A 19,358-nucleotide genomic window follows, 5' to 3' on the forward strand; every position below is an offset into this window, starting at 1 on the left:
TAACGCTCTCAGAATTATCTCCTTGTTTATTCATCTCCTATCATCTCTACATTACTTATTACCCATTATAGCTTCTCCAATCGTTCTACGATGGATTCCTGGCAATACATTATGTGTTGTTGTATTTGGATTTTCAGTCAAGGCTTTAAAATATGTATGCGTGTTAGAGTTTTTTATTAGGTAAATAGAAGTTAAATAGATAACTCCTAAACTGTGTGATTTGACGTACTAGTGGTGATAACTTATGGATTTTCCACTCTGTGAGTAGTCACTAGAAGTTTTATTTGTAATTAATTATTCAAATTTATTGTTTACTAGAAGACACTTTGATAAAAAAAAAACTTAACGAAATTAACCCATATGTCAATGGATCCAAACATAATGGTTCCAATAGTCAAGAGTTTTTACAATAGAAATAGTAGTCTCGTAAATGTAACTTATATAATAGAGTAGACAAGAAGTTCATAACAATGAATTAATTTACTAGATGAAAACAAAATTATTTTTAGTTTTTGTATTCAATATTTATAGTTTCGATAACAGTCGTATTATAGTAATCCTATTCAATTGCTTATATTATACGCTCATCGGACGAACTATTTTTCAAGATAGGTAGAGGTATCTCAATATCGAATATCAACGGGTCCATTCGAACCTAAGTACAGTTAATCGAGGAAGGAATTTTAAAATGAATAATAAAACTATTAAAACTGTATAATCATTAAGAGAAATTCAGATTCAGATCAATCAGATAAGCCGAAATCAGCGGCCCAATTATAAAGGTGAGACCGAATAATATTGGCGATAACCTGACTTGGAGTGGTGAACAGACAAATGGGAAGTGCTTAGTAGTGAACCCACGCACAAGCGTTGGGCTACTTCGAGCGGCGAGAATCCAACACCAGACACACCCACCATTCAGCTGACCGAGTGACGTCATCCATATCATTAGATGTATTGCACAAGATAACAATTGGTTTTGGTGTTTTAGACTGCATTCCTGAGCCGAGCATGTAATGCTGGGGAAGTTAAACAAACATACTTTAATATTTTAATACTTTTCAATACTTTTCAATGAAATGGCGACCATCATCCAGTAATATATTTTTACCTACGACCGTTTTTTTAAAGTAGCCATTTCAGTTCAGTTCTTAGAATTGAAAAGTTTCACTTAACAGCTGTTTACTTTCATATCAGCATAGTTTCATTTCATATCAGCATAGTTTTTCTCATATCAACACGGGTAACGGACCAATGAGGTTCAAGGATTGAGAGAAAAGAACTACAATTGTAATACTTCGAACGTCAACTAATCAGCTGATCAGCTGACAATTGTAATTGTTGATCTTACTTGTTCCTGTTGATACTCGCGTATTCTTAACCTAAGTTGGTGGAAGTTAAAGGAGGGTAGACTAAACTGTTGTAAATATGTCATTTAGTGAAAGTGAAGTTGACGAGATGGAAATGAGAGCACAAACTGCTTATAATATTCTATAATATTCGATGCTGAGATCTAACTGTAAATTAACTCTTTCACTATAATCATTCAGTTGTAAAAAAAAAATTAAATGCAATATTTCCCTAATTGTACCTGATACAGTATTTATGGTAAGAATGCTGCTAGCAGAACCTATTCCCTGAAAAAGTAACGTATTATTTAACAAAGTTTTACAAACACGTAATGACATGAAATCAGCTGATTATACAATAAGTCGTTGCATCACTTACAGTGGCACTGACAATAAACGAAAACATAACCTCTCTAAGAAGTTATGAGTAGTGATTCTTAGTAATTAAAAACCAGATTGGCAGTAATTAAACAACTGTCGTAGGTAAAGTAGTGTACGCAACTCGCGTTAACGCAATCGTTGCGTAAACTACTATAATATTTTAATACTTTTCAATACTTTTCAATGAAATGGCAACCATCATCCAGTAATATATTTTTACAGTATTTTACTTTAAGATACGTTATAGTAAGATTTAGAATTACCAAAAATTTACTTGTTTCCTACGAAAACAATTAATACCCAACATGTTTGTAAAACAACGAGAGCGTTCCTGCAAAACGATATCAGGCAAAAGGGAAGCAGCCTCTGTTTTGCATATTGTGCATTGAAGGCACCCTGCTGCAATAGTCTGTATTTCGCGGGTGCGCTATACCAGTACGATGTTCCTATACCATTGCATTGAACAGCGTCGTGAGGAGCGCTTGCAAGCCTTTTGATTCTATGTGATGACATCGTTATCCTTAAACCTTTTAATAAACTAACTGCAGATTCTTGTTTTTAAGAATCTATTGCACTTCCCCCCGTTTGTTATTTATATTTAAAAACTATTTGGATGCGTTACAACTTGTAAACTATTAAAAATGTTGGGCTAAAAGGTTGGTAAAAATTTTAAAATACGCGTTTTTATCATTTGTAAAATCAGTTTACAAGCTGTAACGCATCCAAATAGTTTTTAAATATAAATAACAAACGGGGGGAAGTGCAATAGATTCTTAAAAACAAGAATCTGCAGTTATTTTATTTTGCAGTTATTTTGTAAACTATTGTTTATTTTGATCCATATAACAAACTTGTATCAAATTATAAAATAATACAACTTATCTTAGCTTAAAATTAACTATACATTAAAAATATCGTCAACAGTGACTAATCCTCGTAAGCCGTTGAACATGTTTGAACATGCAAATAAAAATAAACTCTGTTACTGAAGTCGTTAGAAACGCAAAGCTGGTGGAATAAATTAAAATTCATTCCAATTTAGTGATTCTAACCTCAACTTTACAGCTTTACTTACGACTCCGACATTTGCAAATTTAAAAGCGATGTTAGTTTTGTAGACTGGTTAAACGAACGACGTAGTAAAACTGTCTCAACATTTGCAACATAACTTGCACAAGATCAACTTCAAATGGATATTAACTACTTCTCGTATACTTAATTAATACCACAGTTTCTTGCGAATGAATATCATCAATTTGGGGCTTAGCTTGAAATTAGCTGGGTTTACTTTTTTTATTCTAGAGAAGGGTATAGTTTAGTATAAAAGCTTCACTTACATTCCAGCGATATATATTCTATAAGTCCTCCTGGATTGGTATATGGAGTATTGAAACTTCTTTAGACCGTGTAGTTGGGTTAAATACCTGATCATAGTAAACACTATTTACCAGCTAGATATTTAGATTTGGAATAAGTTTAATCGTTATCCTCAAAGCCCTACCCAACCCAAGCAGAGGTTTTCAACATATCCAAAAGGTTGTCCAATACGTGCTTCTCAGTCTCCTTAAAAACGTGTCCAGTTCCGTGCTTCTCAGTCTCTTAAAAAAACGTTGTCCAGACCCGTGCTTCTCAGTCTCTTATAAAAAACGTTATCCAGACCTGTGCTTCTCAGTCTCTTAAAAAAACGTTGTCCAGACCCGTGCTTCTCAGTCTCTTAAAAAAACGTTATCCAGACCTGTGCTTCTCAGTCTCCCTAAAAACGTTGTCCAGACCCGTGCTTGGTGTTTGGTAATGATAAGCAGGAGTTGTCAAATCCGTTCCCGGTGCTATTATTAGTAAACATAAAGCTACACTACTGGTTGCACATTAGTAATTTATCTAAGTGCTATGCTATGGGGAAATAATTTAATCGGCAATTTTCATATTCCAGCTGTTTCAATGAGATGTTAAGTCGTATTTTAGGTGCATAGTCGTGTTACGTCGCGTGGTGTCCAGTCGGTCACACCACTGTACACTGTACAGTTAATTCTTGGCAGAGAAGCTACACAACGGCATCCGTCGATGGGAGGGGCGGGAGTGGAATATTGCAGTTGTCTACAGGGATATTTAAACCAAGTCAGTTAGTATCAGGGAAAGTTTTACTTGTATTTTTAAGCGATCAGTTGGATCGGCTTAAGATTCATCAAATAAAATTCATTCAAATTTTAGATCACCTGTATTGGTGTGGGGTCGATTCGAATCAGTTTTACGTTAAATAAACTGGCAATGTGCTGCAGTTTTTGAAAAAGAATAAGCTGTTCTTTATGTTATGTTGCCTAAAATACTACGTATCAATAACGAAGTAACGTAATTAACCTGAAACTAGTGATTGTTACATGTTATGATTGTTTAATTTGTAATTATGTTGGCGCCTTAACTTCTACCAGATTTAAAAAAAGTCTTCAGAACCCTTCTGTCACAGATGGATAAGTTATAACCGAAGAACAGATAAGGAGAACAGAAGAAGACAGATAGGGTAGTTAGTGGCTAGTGTGGTCTGGGCGGCAAAACAGTCCACGGTGACCGAAGAACAAACCAGTCTTGCGTTGTTGATGTCCCGTGGTGACAGATAGGGTAGTTAGTGGCTAGGGCGGTCTGGGCGGCAAAACAGTCCACGGTGACCGAAGAACAAACCAGTCTTGCGTTGTTGATGTCCCGTGGTGACAGATAGGGTAGTTAGTGGCTAGGGCGGTCTGGGCGGCAAAACAGTCCACGGTGACCGAAGAACAAACCAGTCTTGCGTTGTTGATGTCCCGTGGTGACAGATAGGGTAGTTAGTGGCTAGGGCGGTCTGGGCGGCAAAACAGTCCACGGTGACCGAAGAACAAACCAGTCTTGCGTTGTTGATGTCCCGTGGTGACAGATAGGGTAGTTAGTGGCAAGGGCGGTCTGGGCGGCAAAACAGTCCACGGTGACCGAAGAACAAACCAGTCTTGCGTTGTTGATGTCCCGTGGTGACAGATAGGGTAGTTAGTGGCTAGGGTGGTCTGGGCGGCAAAACAGTCCACGGTGACCGAAGAACAAACCAGTCTTGCGTTGTTGATGTCCCGTGGTGACAGATAGGGTAGTTAGTGGCAAGGGCGGTCTGGGTGGCAAAACAGTCCACGGTGACCGAATAACAAACCAGTCTTCCGCTGTTGATGTCCCGTGGTGACAGATAGGGTAGTTAGTGGCTAGGGCGGCCGATAGAGTCCACGGTGACCGCAGAACAAACCAGTCCAGCGTCTTGCGCGATTCTCGGAAGGCTGACCAGACCTGCTGTCATCGGCCTCCTATATCGTCCAAGTCCAGGTTCAAGTGACGGAGCGACTAGCAGTTAAACTGTTACACATTACATAACACCGCGATGTAATCGACCCCGCAGTCTGTCAATAGATACTGCACTTGATATTTTGTAACAATTTATCAGCGAGGGTTTTTTTAAGACTTGTGATTGCTAATACTTTTTATTAGATTTTTTATAAACATTTTGAGGATTTATTTCAATAATCTTTTTTAAGTATTTCTATTTTAAAAAAATACATCAGGGGTAAATGTTACATCTCTAACCTCCCACTCATAATGTTTGGGGCGCATCCGGCACGACACCGTAATGTCGGCCAGAGATTTATCTGTGCTAGTCAGGGGAATTTGAGATAAATTTGGGAATACGACAACGTCAATTACAGCGTAACAAAGGAGTGAGAAATCAACATGGTACAATGGTGTCAAGCAAATCCTGCAGGGTGTTAATTGTGAGAAAAAACCGAGAAGCCACAGTATGGAAGAAAGTGGCGGCAAAGTAGCCTCTAATTAAAGACCAGATAAGAGCCGCTGGAAGATGACAGCTGGATTACCAGCACCGTAGCTGAGCATTGACACCACTCTACTACTTGGCTGAGTGCTGTAGAGCTGTATTATGTATACTAGAGCCGTAGTTGAGCATTGACCCGACTCTACTACCAGGCTGCAGTATGTATACTAGAGCTGTAGCTGATCATTGACATGACGCCACACCGCCACATCACCACGCCATTACGCTGCCACACCGCCACGCCGTTACGCCGCCACGCCGTTACGCCACCACGCCGTTACGCCGCCACACCGCCACGCCGTTACGCCGTTACGCCACCACGGCGTTACGCTGCCACGCCGTTACGCCGCCACGCCGTTACGCCGCCACGCCGTTACGCCGCCACGCCGTTACGCCGCCACGCCGTTACGCCGCCACACCGCCACGCCGTTACGCCGCCACACCGCCACGCCGTTACGCCGTTACGCCACCACGGCGTTACGCCACCACACCACCACGCCGCCACACCGTTACGCCGCCACACCGCCACGCCGTTACGCCGTTACGCCACCATGGCGTTACGCCGTCACGCCGTTACGCCGCCACGCCGTTACGCCACCACGGCGTTACGCCGCCACACCGCCACGCCGTTACGCCGCCACACCGCCACGCCGTTACGCCGCCACGCCGTTACGCCACCACGGCGTTACGCCACCACACCGCCACGCCGCCACACCGTTACGCCGCCACACCGCCACGCCGTTACGCCGTTACGCCACCACGGCGTTACGCTGCCACGCCGTTACGCCGCCACGCCGTTACGCCGCCACACCGCCACGCCGTTACGCCGCCACACCGCCACGCCGTTACGCCGTTACGCCACCACGGCGTTACGCCACCACACCACCACGCCGCCACGACGTTACGCCGTTACGCCACCATGGCGTTACGCCGTCACGCCGTTACGCCGCCACGCCGTTACGCCACCACGGCGTTACGCCGCCACGCCGTTACGCCGCCACACCGCCACGCCGTTACGCCGCCATACCGCCACGCCGTTACGCCGCCACACCGCCACGCCGTTACGCCGTTACGCCACCACGGCGTTACGCCGCCACGCCACCTCACTGCCCAACTTCCAAACCAGTTCCTTCTTTTGCTCGGAATTCGGTTTATTTTGTTATTTATTCATCATTAGAGCTTGTAGTCGATACGGTCGGCCTTAACAGCCCATTAATATTAATTGAATCATATAAACAATTTCCAACAGCCTCGCAACTCCTTACGAATTTACTTATTTATGTACTTATCGCGAGATAAGGGGTGATAGTGATTAATTCGCCGACTATGAGTAAAAACGGTCCGGCTTAATTGATTTGTCCTGCTTATTAGGCTGAAAATTACACGTCTCAAAATGGGAGTTGATATTGACAAAATGTAATGTACATATTTCATCGTCATTATGAACGTATTGATATAAGTCAGCTCGCGTTCCGGGCTAGATGCTATCTCTGGTAATCGAATATGAGTTAACATCGGCCTGAGGACGTTAATATGCATAAGGCGGACCTGAATGTGTACCATAGATACTCACTTGAATACGTGTTGTGCGAACTATAGCTATGGTTTTACTATCTACTATTTATTTACCCTACTATCTCATTGACTATTGAATTGAGTAGATAAATGGTCAATTATATACACACCGCATAGTGCAGCCATTTCAAAGATTCTTAAAATTTCTTGAAGAAATTCTTCTGTACAGCCAAAGAAAATATGAAAAGTCTTATTCGTAATACTGCAGCAAACACAGCCTTTAGTGCATGCGTTGTGGGTATAAAGTTGCATTTTTAATCCCTACCGTTTTCAGCTCCTAGGGAGTAAAATTAGCTGTTATTGTAAATTTCGACTGTCAACTAAATTGCATGTATCGAAAGTATGTATCTATTGTTTAATCGATTAAGTGTCTTTCAACCCTCGCTCATTTTCTGGCCTCAGCAATGCCTCGATCGTAAAACTTAAACTCGGGTCGAAAAGAGCCACTTTAGGCCCTAGTGATGAAATATACTATTTTCGTATTGGCCGTGAATTTATTATTTTACAAATGCATGCAAAAGGAATTACTAATGTACAATCTCTTTAAAAATACAGAAACTGGTAAAACGGTGAAAATTCAGCCTATATTTAATACGTCTTAATATCATTAATACGCAATAGCTCAAAATTGCAACAGGCACCTTAGTGATATACTATTGTCGATCCCATTACAGTCCAACTTTAAATAATTACATCAGTTACACACATTTCAAACTCTAGTGGAACAAGTAACAAATTGTACAAATTGTCACTGATATCAATACGTATTCATAAACATCAAATTGTTATCAGGCGAACCTAAAATATATCAATAGTAAACAAAAATCAATTTTAAACAATTATAACACATATTTATGCCTAAATATGCTCCTAAATTAATGTTGAATATTTCCGTACTGCCTCAAGACGTTACATGCATACTTTTCGATCCAATTGTATACTGTTTTCGTTCCATAGCGGTAGCCAAGCCCCTTACTTATTAAAATACGAATTAAAAAATCAAACGCTTCCTGTACTATTGATTGCCCATTCATCAACTCAGACATTAAAGGACGAGTTTCCTAACTTAAAACCATCCCGCCGTCAAAAGCCGCGCAGTGTAGTTCAATGGACAACGAGGAGAGTTTGAAAAGAAAGTTTAATCATACAACAAGAGCACCGTTCTTTTCAAATCGGCAAGGTGAACCGACCGAGCAAATCAAAATTTACAAACAAGAGAAGGTGGAACATCTCAATTACTACACAAGAGGAGCATAACACGCCGACATACAGTGTTAGATTCATAATAGCCGTGGGCAACTCTTCAATACAGGGCCAGGGGTATTGTGGAGAAAGCGCTAGGAAGACTGGTGTAATAATCGGGTCGATGGCCCACGGCTTTAGTAATCTGTTACTTTGAATTCGTTAGTATTGTGGAGATCATAAGTAGGTCTACTACTACCAAACACGAAACGCTGTAAGAAAAGGATGCTTGGATAAGCACTGCATGTGTACACTACTTTGTGTCCGGTTTCGTCTGAGTGCAAAAAAATCGATTATGTGTTTCTTCTATCAACTCTCCTTAGTTCGACACGCTGCGCTGTCCAAGGAAGCGTACATTCAAGTAAAATGTAATGTTGATGTTGTCGTTGCATTCATTGGGTAAAGTCTAGCTTGTGGTATCAACCTAAAATATTTTACACTGCCCCACCGTATATTAGGGGGAGGGGAAGCAGGTGGCGGCGTTGCTAGAGGCAGGATGACATCACCGTAATTGGTGCAAACCGCGGCAATGATTGCCCTCGAAACACATATTTTATTGGAGCTTCATCAGTCGGAGCCTTGTCCATACCGCTGCAGCAACTCCTCGTCATTGCTAAGCTCTTTTCAACTTTTCCCAACTTTCCCCATTGGTTAGTGATATGTCTTCATAAAATATACAAAATTTACGTAAATTAATCAGTAAACTTTATTCTAGAACTAATTCAACACAAAAGATAAAATGTAAACAATAACAATAATATCAACAATAATCATCTGATTATTTAAGCATATGACAGTTGGAAATGATTTATTTTAAACAAATAAGTCATATGGCTTTCGTAGAGAGAGATCCAATAGAGAGATTCAATAGAGAACCAGTTCTTCACACCTAAGAGACACAATGCTCATTTACTTGACTCGTAGGCTACTATACCACCGAGGTTCATAAAGCTGAAGTCATCGTGTGTCGGGATTCGAACCCGTACCTTTTGGACAGAAGCTCTTGACTACCGCATCAGCCGTTTTAAACTGGACACCGTTTCAAATCAGGCATATATTCTACAATGTAAACTACACATACAGTAATTCGAAATAGAAAACCATTAAATATCCTTAACAAATTAATGCTACACTATAAATTAACCGTTACATGCCGTTACTCGGCCATGTGAGAGGCAACATCAATAATCGAACGGTAATAGGTTCATTGCACATTGTCTACCTGGTACTGAGCAAAGAGCTGCTGAGATCAATTAATTACTTACTATGATTAGCTAAACCACTCATTGCAGCAAGATGCAGTTAATCATTTGTCTCTTTAAACTCCTGTACAAAGATAACTAGCCACGCAGACTACCTAGGACGCCCATTGCATATATCATGTCCACAACAACTTCAACGTACTCGTTAAGCACTAATTATGAATCCAGTCGTAATATTCTCTAGTTCGTACACTGTTCGCGTCTCCAACTCCCTTTTGCGGCTCCGAGTTTATCAATTTGATTTAGGAACGCGCGGCATCTTCAGGGGCGCGGGGCAATATATCAGCCGCCGACCGAAACGCGGGACACCGCAGGTACGGTGTATCGTTTAATTAATGCCTCCTCGAGACGTTAAACTATAAATATTTGGATTTTACAAGCGTCGGAAAAGCAAACAAATCACACGTGTCAAGGGCCGTGGGATAGAGCTTGTCTCTAGAGTGTACAGTCACAGAAGTAACGCACCGAGGACTATCACTGAGGCAGTTTTATGTCACCTAGTGTCTAGTAGTGGCTGCAGCTCGGGTTACTGTCTCAACATTGTAGTGATGTGGGATAGAGCTTGTCTCTAGAGTGTACAGCCACAGAGAAACGCACCGAGGACCATCACTGAGGCAGGTTTATGTCACCTAGAGTCTAGTAGTGGCTGCAGCTCGGGTTACTGTCTCAACATTGTAGTGATGTGGGATAGAGCTTGTCTCTATAGTGTACAGTCACAGAAGTAACGCACCGAGGACCATCACTGAGGCAGGTTTATGTCACCTAGAGTCTAGTAGTGGCTGCAGCTCGGGTTACTGTCTCAACATTGTAGTGATGTGGGATAGAGCTTGTCTCTAGAGTGTACAGTCACAGAAGTAACGCACCGAGGACCATCACTGAGGCAGGTTTATGCCACCTAGAGTCTAGTAGTGGCTGCAGCTCGGGTTACTGTCTCAACATTGTAGTGATGTGGGATAGAGCTTGTCTCTATAGTGTACAGTCACAGAAGTAACGCACCGAGGACCATCACTGAGGCAGGTTTATGTCACCTAGAGTCTAGTAGTGGCTACAGCTCGGGTTTCTGTCTCGACATTGTAGTGATGTGGGATAGAGCTTGTCTCTAGAGTGTACAGTCACAGAAGTAACGCACCGAGGACCATCACTGTGGCAGGCTTATGTCGACTAGTGTCTAGTAGTGGCTGCAGCTCGGGTTACTGTCTCAACATTGTAGTGATGTGGGATAGAGCTTGTCTCTAGAGTGTACAGGCACAGAAGTAACGCACCGAGGACCATCACTGAGGCAGGTTTATGTCACCTAGAGTCTAGTAGTGGCTGCAGCTCGGTTTACTGTCTCAACATTGTAGTGATGTGGGATAGAGCTTGTCTCTAGAGTGTACAGTCACAGAAGTAACGCACCGAGGACCATCACTGAGGCAGGTTTATGTCACCTAGAGTCTAGTAGTGGCTGCAGCTCGGGTTACTGTCTCAACATTGTAGTGATGTGGGATAGAGCTTGTCTCTCGAGTGTACAGGCACAGAAGTAACGCACCGAGGACCATCACTGAGGCAGGTTTATGTCACCTAGAGTCTAGTAGTGGCTACAGCTCGAGTTACTGTCTAAACATTGTAGTGATGTGGGATCGAGCTTGTCTCTCGAGTGTACAGGCACAGAAGTAACGCACCGAGGACCATCACTGAGGCAGGTTTATGTCACCTAGAGTCTAGTAGTGGCTGCAGCTCGGGTTACTGTCTCAACATTGTAGTGATGTGGGATAGAGCTTGTCTCTAGAGTGTACAGTCACAGAAGTAACGCACCGAGGACCATCACTGAGGCAGGTTTATGTCACCTAGAGTCTAGTAGTGGCTGCAGCTCGGGTTACTGTCTCAACATTGTAGTGATGTGGGATTGAGCTTGTCTCTAGAGTGTACAGTCACAGAAGTAACGCACCGAGGACCATCACTGAGGCAGGTTTATGTCACCTAGAGTCTAGTAGTGGCTACAGCTCGAGTTACTGTCTAAACATTGTAGTGATGTGGGATCGAGCTTGTCTCTAGAGTGTACAGTCACAGAAATAACGCACCGAGGACCATCACTGAGGCAGGTTTATGTCACCTAGTGTCTAGTAGTGGCTGCAGCTCGAGTTACTGTCTAAACATTGTAGTGATGTGGGATCGAGCTTGTCTCTCGAGTGTACAGTCACAGAAGTAACGCACCGAGGACCATCACTGAGGCAGGTTTATGTCACCTAGTGTCTAGTAGTGGCTGCAGCTCGGGTTACTGTCTCAACATTGTAGTGATGTGGGATCGAGCTTGTCTCTAGAGTGTACAGTCACAGAAGTAACGCACCGAGGACCATCACTGAGGCAGGTTTATGTCACCTAGTGTCTAGTAGTGGCTGCAGCTCGGGTTACTGTCCCAACATTGTAGTGATGTGGGGTCGAGCTTGTCCCTAGAGTGTACAGTCACAGAAGTAACGCACCGAGGACCATCACTGAGGCAGGTTTATGTCACCTAGAGTCTAGTAGTGGCTACAGCTCGGGTTACTGTCTCAACATTGTAGTGATGTGGGATAGAGCTTGTCTCTCGAGTGTACAGGCACAGAAGTAACGCACCGAGGACCATCACCGTGGCAGTTTTATGTCACCTAGAGTCTAGTAGTGGCTGCAGCTCGAGTTACTGTCTAAACATTGTAGTGATGTGGGGTCGAGCTTGTCTCTCGAGTGTACAGTCACAGAAGTAACGCACCGAGGACCATCACTGAGGCAGGTTTATGTCACCTAGTGTCTAGTAGTGGCTGCAGCTCGAGTTACTGTCTAAACATTGTAGTGATGTGGGATCGAGCTTGTCTCTAGAGTGTACAGTCACAGAAGTAACGCACCGAGGACCATCACTGAGGCAGGTTTATGTCACCTAGAGTCTAGTAGTGGCTGCAGATCGAGTTACTGTCTAAACATTGTAGTGATGTGGGATCGAGCTTGTCTCTAGAGTGTACAGTCACAGAAATAACGCACCGGGGACCATCACTGAGGCAGGTTTATGTCACCTAGTGTCTAGTAGTGGCTACAGCTCGGGTTACTGTCTCAACATTGTAGTGATGTGGGATCGAGCTTGTCTCTAGAGTGTACAGTCACAGAAGTAACGCACCGAGGACCATCACTGAGGCAGGTTTATGTCACCTAGAGTCTAGTAGTGGCTACAGCTCGGGTTACTGTCTCAACATTGTAGTGATGTGGGATAGAGCTTGTCTCTCGAGTGTACAGGCACAGAAGTAACGCACCGAGGACCATCACCGTGGCAGTTTTATGTCACCTAGAGTCTAGTAGTGGCTGCAGCTCGGGTTACTGTCTCAACATTGTAGTGATGTGGGATTGAGCTTGTCTCTAGAGTGTACAGTCACAGAAGTAACGCACCGAGGACCATCACTGAGGCAGGTTTATGTCACCTAGAGTCTAGTAGTGGCTACAGCTCGAGTTACTGTCTAAACATTGTAGTGATGTGGGATAGAGCTTGTCTCTCGAGTGTACAGGCACAGAAGTAACGCACTGAGGACCATCACTGTGGCAGGTTTATGTCACCTAGTGTCTAGTAGTGGCTGCAGCTCGGGTTACTGTCTCAACATTGTAGTGATGTGGGATAGAGCTTGTCTCTAGAGTGTACAGTCACAGAAGTAACGCACCGAGGATCATTACTGAGGCAGGTTTATGTCACCTAGAGTCTAGTAGTGGCTGCAGCTCGGGTTACTGTCTCAACATTGTAGTGATGTGGGATAGAGCTTGTCTCTAGAGTGTACAGTCACAGAAGTAACGCACCGAGGACCATCACTGAGGCAGGTTTATGTCACCTAGAGTCTAGTAGTGGCTGCAGCTCGAGTTACTGTCTCAACATTGTAGTGATGTGGGATAGAGCTTGTCTCTAGAGTGTACAGTCACAGAAGTAACGCACCGAGGACCATCACTGAGGCAGGTTTATGTCACCTAGAGTCTAGTAGTGGCTGCAGCTCGAGTTACTGTCTCAACATTGTAGTGATGTGGGATAGAGCTTGTCTCTAGAGTGTACAGTCACATAAGTAACGCACCTAGGATCATCACTGAGGTAGGTTTATGTCACCTAGTGTCTAGTAGTGGCTGCAGCTCGGGTTACTGTCTCAACATTGTAGTGATGAGGGATAGAGCTTGTCTCTAGAGTGTACAGTCACAGAAGTAACGCACCGAGGACCATCACTGAGGCAGGTTTATGTCACCTAGAGTGTAGTAGTGGCTGCAGTTTGAGTTACTGTCTCAACATTGTAGTGATGTGGGATAGAGCTTGTCTCTAGAGTGTACAGTCACAGAAGTAACGCACCGAGGACCATCACTGAGGCAGGTTTATGTCACCTAGAGTCTAGTAGTGGCTGCAGCTCGAGTTACTGTCTCAACATTGTAGTGATGTGGGATAGAGCTTGTCTCTAGAGTGTACAGTCACAGAAGTAACGCACCGAGGATCATCACTGAGGTAGGTTTATGTCACCTAGTGTCTAGTAGTGGCTGCAGCTCGGGTTACTGTCTCAACATTGTAGTGATGTGGGATAGAGCTTGTCTCTAGAGTGTACAGTCACAGAAGTAACGCACCGAGGACCATCACTGAGGCAGGTTTATGTCACCTAGTGTCTAGTTGGTCCTAGATGTTTGAATTCCTTTCTTTTTATTATAGGGGTCAGGCTGTAAGATATTTTACGTGACTTTAATGCTTTCATGTTCGACCCTGAGTTTAACCCCTGTTATCGTCTTGGTCACAATGTAACATCCTGTATGTAAATTGTATTATTTTTGCCTGACGTTTGTCATAAACTTAAGAGCAAACACGGTTGTTATTTGCTCTGTTTTAAATTCCCGCATCATATATTTTGAGTGAATGCTGACAAAGTTTCCAATAGTATTCTTCATCACCAGCTGCTAAAGATATTTAGAAGGGCAAATTGGAAAATTCAGGTGCAGTCGAGTAGTCCAGGCATTGAGTAGTGGAAGTTCGACAAAATTGTTTCAAAAGGATTCTCAACGGATTTCATTACTTTTATACCTCCACACAACACAAAAAAAGTCTACCGATATTTGACTTGGGGAAGTACCTGATATTAGGTTATTTAAATTAAAATAATAATTGCTCCCAGAAAAAAAATTAAACATATTATTGCTAGATATAGGGTGTAGTATATCGTTTTTAGCGAATTTCCCATATAGGGAATAAGCTATTACCGTAGGTCTCATGGTAAGACCTAGACTCGGGACCGGTTTACTTTTTCGTTTTGAGGTCCCCAGAAGCCAAAAACACCATCCGTTCAAATTCATATATATATATATACTAGCAGAGTACCCGTCCTTCGTACGGGGTTGGCATATAAGTTTAAAATGCTTATTGCAGCTATGCGTTTGTAATGGGGGAGGAGAAAGTTTGATAAAATTTGCTTCTTTAAATTTACGGTATACTATTGGTATTACACATCTACTATAGCCATAATGTTCTACCACCTCACCTAAAAAGTAAGAAAAATAAATTATTAAAAATTCTCAAAAAATCACAAATTATTCATGACATTAAAAACATAAGCATAACTGTAAACAATCCTACTCTGACAGTTCTCATTACATAAATGAAAAAAAATATATAGTGCTGCACCCTGTTTGTAAATCTTATAACTTTAATGCTTTTGAATATCACAGAACCAACATATTAGTTGAAACAGCTGACTAAATTCTTTAATTCCCTTTAAATATGAATACTCAACATGGGGAACTACAGAGCCACTGGGGCGGAGCCCGAAAGGATTTTTGAGATAAGAATATGCCTATATGTTAATCGGGAATGTGAGCTATCATGATGCCAAATTTCAGCCCAATCCGTCCAGTGGTTTATGCGTGATTGAACTTCAAACAAACAAACAAACAAACAAACAAACAAACACACAAACTTTCACATTTATAATATTAGTAAGATATATATACAAACTTCCTCTTTTATAAATATAGATATATATTTGAACGAATGGTGGTTTTGGCCTCTGGGGACATCAAAATGAAAAAGTAAATGGGGCCTAGGTCTTACCATGAGACCTACTTTTCACATTATTAGATATACGTTAGCATAATAACGTGACCGAATAAAATGTATTCAACAACGTTTATTGATCTTTTTCCCTACATTACTTTACTTACTTAATTCAGACCCACTAAAGGGTTTTGGTTTCATCCAAATACTCTGATTTAGATCCCTTTAAATAGATACGATAGGCCTATTCAATCTCTTAGAATTTTTCTTCGCGTAGAAACTCATCATTATAATTATTTGTGTCAAGTTATAATGCAAAAACGAAAGCTAATGATTGAATTCGTCACGCGTTAAAAGGCTTACACGAAGTAGCACATCTCTTATGAATATGGACACTCTCTCCGATATTGTCTTGTGTTATAAAGAATGGACTATCCCTTTAACTTTCTTTAGCCAAACAATAGTCACCGTTGCACATGCTAATCGATTGTCAACAATGAACGCCGTTTAGAAGATTAATGAAACGGATAAGTGTTAATAGAAAGTCTAATCTGTTAGTGCCATCAGATTTTCATTTAGGATGCATTTAGAATTTATGTCTTTACAATGGATTTTTCTTGGTAGTTTGAAAAACATGTATTGATTAACTATAACCTCCAGCCATGAGTTGGTAAAACACATTATTATTTTCCTAATTTTCATTGCTGATGTTGGTTCTTTTGTTCTTTCTGACATTATGCTTGTAAAGTTATTTCCTGGTTTACGTACCGTTATCATGCTAGTTTTATTGTAAATATCTAAATATTATTGCCATTAATAATTTTTGTTTTCGTGCGTTCAGTAATCAATTTGAGTAGATGTGCTTTCCATTTATGATTCCGTCTTGGTACCTGATTGCCATTGCCTCTAATAACTATTTTCTTTGTTCTCATATAATTTTGATGTTTATACAGATATGTGTGATCTGTTTTGTATGCGAATTTTGTCGATATTTTCCTAATTGCTTTTTCAATAATTGATTATTTGTGTTGTTAGTTCCGACGTCAATTAACACACCAACAACTAGGTGGAGCTAGACCATTGTAAAGGAGTGTGACGGCTACTACTGGAGATGTAAAACTCGTTGTTTTCTGTTAGTTTTTGAGCAGATTTCGATTTGTTAAATATTTTGATAATCCTAGTTTATGTTGTTTCTTATGTTCATTCTGATACTAGATACTAAGTACTAGATATCTATATATTAATTTGAAACTGTTTTTCTTTGTGACAGCTAGTTTGAGAGAACGGCTGGGTGTAGAAACTCGGTAAGGGATCTCCAAAGAAAAGTCTTGGTCTGTAGATGAGCCATCAAAAGAGAAACGTGGTAAATTCCCTTGGGGCTCTGCCCCAGTGGTCTTTAAATTCCCATCCCATGTTATAACGCCTGTAATGCATCGCAATTGCTCGAATTCGAGCAACAGTTACACTAGTTTTATACTGATTCTGTTTTCTGTTTTGCTGCAGGAGGACGATGGGCACGCAGCTCAGCAGTGCCCCCACCATCGCCCTGTTCGGCTGCCTCCTTACTATCACGGTATGTTTACTAAGCATCCACTACGCACTCGTTGCTAAATCAATAAATTAATGGAATAATTGAAATTCAATAAAACAACACAATATTTCTCTCAATGGTCACTAAAAATATTAGATTATTAAATCAGTTTTCCGTTTGTAGAACGTTCATAAAACAAAATAATTAAATTCCTTTTTTTTAAGTTTAATCATAAAGATGTATCTTTGAAATGTTATCTTCAACTCTTAAATAATCAATGGAACTACATTTCCAAATACAGAGGTTTTTATCATTGAGCAGAAGTATATAAACAAGGACATTCCTTCTGCCGGCAACTCACCCCTATTGGACTTGGCGCAACTAAGGAACATGTTTTGGGACCCTTTGGGGCTTGGCGCAATTAAGGAGCTCTTGGGCGCAATTAATGCACTACCGTTGCTCCTGTGTTTCGTCACCACTGCCAATAACACCATCAGTTTGGAAACTACCGGCAGCCCCGTGTCCTTGGCGTATAATCAACAACCGGAGTATCACAGTCAGCGGCCATTCACTAGTGTCCATTCAAGCTGGAAAGCACGTCAGAGCTCTCTACTATTCAAATACAAACCACTTGTTAGTGTAAATATTTATTTACTCCGCTCAACCTGCTCAGTCGGGCTGTCTCGGTCTTCCGACTAGTCTAGAAACTGCAGTAATAACTCAAACTCAAACAATTATACAGGTAGTTAGAGCTCAAGTATAAACCAAGCTTAAGCACTGTGCCAGTATCCTTCATATCACAATACAGTAGTACACAACAACGATATGGGTGCGACAGGTGAAGTAGTTAATGTGCCGGAGTTTTGATCTGAGCACCCAGGGTCGAATCTTGCATAAGCTACGCTGTGTTATAGTGTTCGAACCACCTGCAAGGCAAGTTTATGAATGAAAGTAAAAAGTTAGGTCTTTTTGAAGGGTGAAACTTGTTCTAGCATTTAAGAACCTCCTTCATAATGAATAAGTAGTTGAGGGTTGTATAAGCTCAATATATACAAGCTCCAATGTGGACATTTATTGAGTTTAAAAACATGTTTACGGCTACTAGCTATTACTGTAAACTGTTGAAAGAAATCTAGGTTACTATTTTACAATGAGAAAAGCATGAAACGTGTACTGAAAACAGTGACCATCTTTATTTTAACATCTCGTAGGGTTGACGCTTTTAAAATGGTTTAATAGTATATTTCGTACCTAGGGCCGAAAATGAGCTTTCTGACTTTTTTTTATTCGGAACAGAAGCCTTTTAAAAACTACTTTTCGGTAATAACCATCTTACAGTTATTTTGATTTGTATTGCCTTCTTGACTTCTTTACGCTTCTTGGTCTTGGCCTTTCACCCCATAGTTCAGGGGTAACCATTTTGGTCCGTGGTACGAACGCTATTTTTCACCGCACTATACCCTATTACCACTATTCACCACTATAATAATGCACACTGATAGTCAACACAACTACAACTTAAAGGTTATGTGAAGAAATAATTTGAGGAATCAGCAAAAATAAAAATAAATAGTTGCTAGGCAACGGTGTCAATAACACAATTCTATTGCAATGCTATGGATTTTGATTGTGTATTTAAAATGCATTCATGTTTTAAGTAAGTAAGCGGACAGCTGATTTTGCGGCCCCGGCCTGTAAAAACCTGCTCGGTCCCCAAATTACGATGACAGCTGGCATGGCCAGCAAAACGTAACTTTCAGCCACCAATTAACGTATGTAATACAGCCAAAAACATCATAGTGTGGTGAAATAGTATATTTCGTACCAAGGGCCGAAAATGAGGTTTTGCCGGCTCGAGATAGTTTTTAAGTTCGAGACGAAGTCGAGAACTTAAATCGATCGAGAGCTGCTAAACCATTTCGGTCCGTGGTACGAACGCTATTTTTCACCACACTATACCCTATTACCACTATTCACCACTATAATAATGCACACTGATAGTCAACACAACTACAACTTTAAGGTTAAGAAATAATTTGAGGAATCAGCAAAAATATAAATAAATAGTTGCTAGGCAACAGTGGCAATAACACAATTCTATATTGCAATACTATGGATTTTGATTGTGTATTTAAAACGCATTCATGTTTTAAGTAAGTAAGCGGACAGCTGATTTTGCGGCCCC

General features: G+C 41.3%; 2 protein-coding genes across 2 annotated transcripts in view; one reads left to right on the forward strand and one right to left on the reverse strand.

Annotated features, from left to right (window-relative positions):
- The window catches only part of LOC128988971 (farnesol dehydrogenase-like), a 424,915-nt gene extending 410,043 nt beyond the window's left edge, over positions 1-14,872 (reverse strand). The window contains exon 1 of the mRNA XM_054410787.1: positions 14,853-14,872. The gene's annotated coding sequence lies outside the window, so the exon portion shown is untranslated. The remainder of the gene's footprint in view (positions 1-14,852) is intronic.
- LOC128988966 (uncharacterized) overlaps positions 1-19,358 on the forward strand; it is a 77,014-nt gene that overhangs the window by 35,425 nt on the left and 22,231 nt on the right. Inside the window, exon 2 of the mRNA XM_054410775.1 lies at positions 17,146-17,215. Within this exon, the coding sequence (XP_054266750.1) occupies positions 17,153-17,215 (63 nt within the window). The 5' untranslated portion in view covers positions 17,146-17,152. The remainder of the gene's footprint in view (positions 1-17,145; positions 17,216-19,358) is intronic.

This window comes from Macrosteles quadrilineatus, unplaced genomic scaffold, assembly GCF_028750875.1.
Source record: "Macrosteles quadrilineatus isolate MER2022 unplaced genomic scaffold, UCM_ALF_1.0 Scaffold_3__2_contigs__length_128488019, whole genome shotgun sequence".
Classification (NCBI taxonomy): Eukaryota; Metazoa; Arthropoda; class Insecta; order Hemiptera; family Cicadellidae; genus Macrosteles; species Macrosteles quadrilineatus.